This window comes from Aplysia californica, unplaced genomic scaffold, assembly GCF_000002075.1.
Source record: "Aplysia californica isolate F4 #8 unplaced genomic scaffold, AplCal3.0 scaffold00838, whole genome shotgun sequence".
NCBI lineage: Eukaryota > Metazoa > Mollusca > Gastropoda > Aplysiida > Aplysiidae > Aplysia > Aplysia californica.
Window position 1 is genome coordinate 316611 of NW_004798108.1, and position 2637 is coordinate 319247.

At 39.7% G+C, this 2637-nt stretch overlaps 1 protein-coding gene across 6 annotated transcripts in view; it reads right to left on the reverse strand.

Moving 5' to 3' along the window:
* LOC101863302 overlaps positions 1 to 2637 on the reverse strand; it is a 12163-nt gene that overhangs the window by 3594 nt on the left and 5932 nt on the right. For 3 of the 6 annotated variants that reach the window (XM_005109996.3, XM_035972779.1, XM_005109998.3), the window contains exon 3: positions 1536 to 1753. In XM_005109996.3, coding sequence (XP_005110053.1) covers positions 1536 to 1753 — 218 coding nt within the window. The remainder of the gene's footprint in view (positions 1 to 1535; positions 1754 to 2637) is intronic. The other 3 variants (XM_005109997.3, XM_035972780.1, XM_005109999.3) reach the window with 1 other exon arrangement.

Here is a 2637-nt window from a genome sequence, read left to right on the forward strand (position 1 = left end):
GGGGGGGGGGGGGACTCAATCAGAAATGGAAGGCTAAAATTTTAGGACAGGTAAAGGGAAGGGGCAAGTGGATAAACGTAGATAAAGATCTTGAGATGCTAATACAGTATAATATTATGGCATGCCTCATGCCACCTTTCACTGCAGTTTCTTCCTTGGCTTCATCGGCCAAGATCCCGCATTTCCCTTGCTCCCGAGCACTGGATCTCAGGCGGAGACTACTGTAGTAGAGAATTTTTGGTTACACTACACTTACTAGACTCTAGGATATTACATGTAGGCCTATTTTGGTTTACCATGGGCGCCGTGGACTACACAGTGTGACCAAAATCTGTCTTACCACTATTATAATCAATTGAACTGAAACTGAGTTTTCAATGTATATCAATCTAACAATTTTTAGGCTACCTAAATTTCTTTTTATCATTTTATTTATTTATTTATTTATTTTTTTTTGGGGGGGGGGGGGGGTGGTTGTGCTTAAGGCTACCTTGATTCCTTGAGGATTTGTTAATGAAGAATTCAATGCACATTTCCTTTTTTTTTTGCTGGCCATTTTCATCATCAATTTTTTAATATTTCCTTAAGACCAACTTTGTCTCTACATTTTCCAATTTGGATACTTTTCCTACTTCCCCACCTCAACGACAGACTTACATTTGATCATATTGTCTTGCTCAAACAAGTTCTATTCATAAAATCACTTACTCACTAGTTGCGTCTGTTTGCTGGGGTTTTTTTCAATTTCACGGACCATTTCCACCTACGTTCAGTAGGTATATTCAAATGCTTTGTGTACTGCTTACATTATTAGTAATAAATGGCCTAATTTGTTAAATATGCTATATATGTTATTCAATATGATGTTTTGCATTAGCACTGAAGTGTTTTAGCATATTAGCAGAAAGTACTCAAAATGTACTCATAAGTACTTTTTTTAAAAGTACTTGTACTCAAGTACATTTTACAGGAAAGTACTTTTACTGTACTTAAGTACATATTTTAGATTGTACTTAAATTTGTACTTAAGTACCTTTTTAAAAGTACTTTAACAGCTCTGCACACACAAGGAATGTTAGTGTATGCCTTCACAATATCACTCCACCAGACATTATGTTATATGTGTAGACTATGTCAATTGCATGCCTCCATCCCAGGCACTTATAACCCCTACTACCATCCCAGATGAATCCCCCCTTGCTCAATATAAACAACAAAAACAAAAATCGATACCAAAAAGCACACAGACAAAGGAACTGAATAAAAAATGTAAAAATTCAAAGAAATGAATTAAGTTTTCTAACCCATTTTAAAAGACCTTGTTAATTTAACACTTTCCATCCACGCAGCACGCAGAGCGGGCCACACTTATCCCCACGGACCAGGATACAGGTGCGGCACATGCTATATAACACCGGCGCCGATCGGCGTCCCGTGGGGGAAAGTGTTAAAAGTCCCCACATCATAAACAGCCTAACCTGGGTAAATAGAAGTATAACACTGAGATCTACCTTAAGTTCACTCTCATAACTTACTTTTAGTTCCTCGTAACCAAACCCCTGAGGTCGGTCTGGGCTTGTCCAGGTCACGGTCAGTCGGACTGTTTCCTCTCCCTTGAGTCGAATGATATCTGCCAGATGGGGGCTACGAAAGTCTCTAGGAAGACTGTCAGCTGTAAGCCGACGCACAGGTAGGAATCTTGGGTGGCCAGGGTTTTTGGAGCACGGCACATTCTTCAGGGGAGGCATAGCTGCTGATATTTTTTTTATATATAAGTAAATATATATATATAAATATTTATATATATATATATATATATATATATATATATATATAAGTATATATATATATAGTATACAGTCAACCCTGTGTAAGACGGCCACCCATTGTCAAGGAGAAAAGTGGCCGTATAAGACAAGTGGCTGTATAAGACAGGTGGCCGTCTTAGGCAGGACTGATCAAGATGAAAAAAACAAACCATTCCCATCTGAGGTCCCAATCGAAAGTAGCCGCATTGTTGTTGTTTTTGTTGTTGTTGTTGTTGTTGTTGGTTTGTATTTTGTTTGTAATTTTTATTTTTTTGCTGATTTAGCACAAGGGTAACTAAAAAAACTAAATGTATCAGACGAGAAAGACCGAGTGCAATGTTAAAACAAACACTTGGCTCGCCACCACTCGGAGAACGAGCGACGCTTCTGTCGCAAGTTCATGTTGACGTCCTTGTTACTTTGTTACAGACTGGGTAAACAGTGACCACCCATCTCACTTACGATTTGTGTATGTTCGGGGGGGGGGGGGGCTTATGGGTTATGGGGGATCACATGCTTACCTCACCAGCAGCTGAAAATTGGTAGCTATTGGTCAACAGTGGGAGGGGCCTACGCAACATGATCGGTTGGAGGGACTATATAAAAACGACAGGTGATTGAATTATGACGGCTTGCCCACCACGCCAGGGGCCAATGCACAATTTATGACAAAGTGTAATGGAGTCACTTAGAAGGTCGTCTAAGACAGGTGTTATTGCTTTGTGTGATAGGGGTTGTGTGTTAAAATATGGTGGCCGAGGCTGCTTTGGACAGGTGCCCGTTTTTACCCCGTTAAATTTATATTCGAAAAAACGCAAGGGGGGGAAAA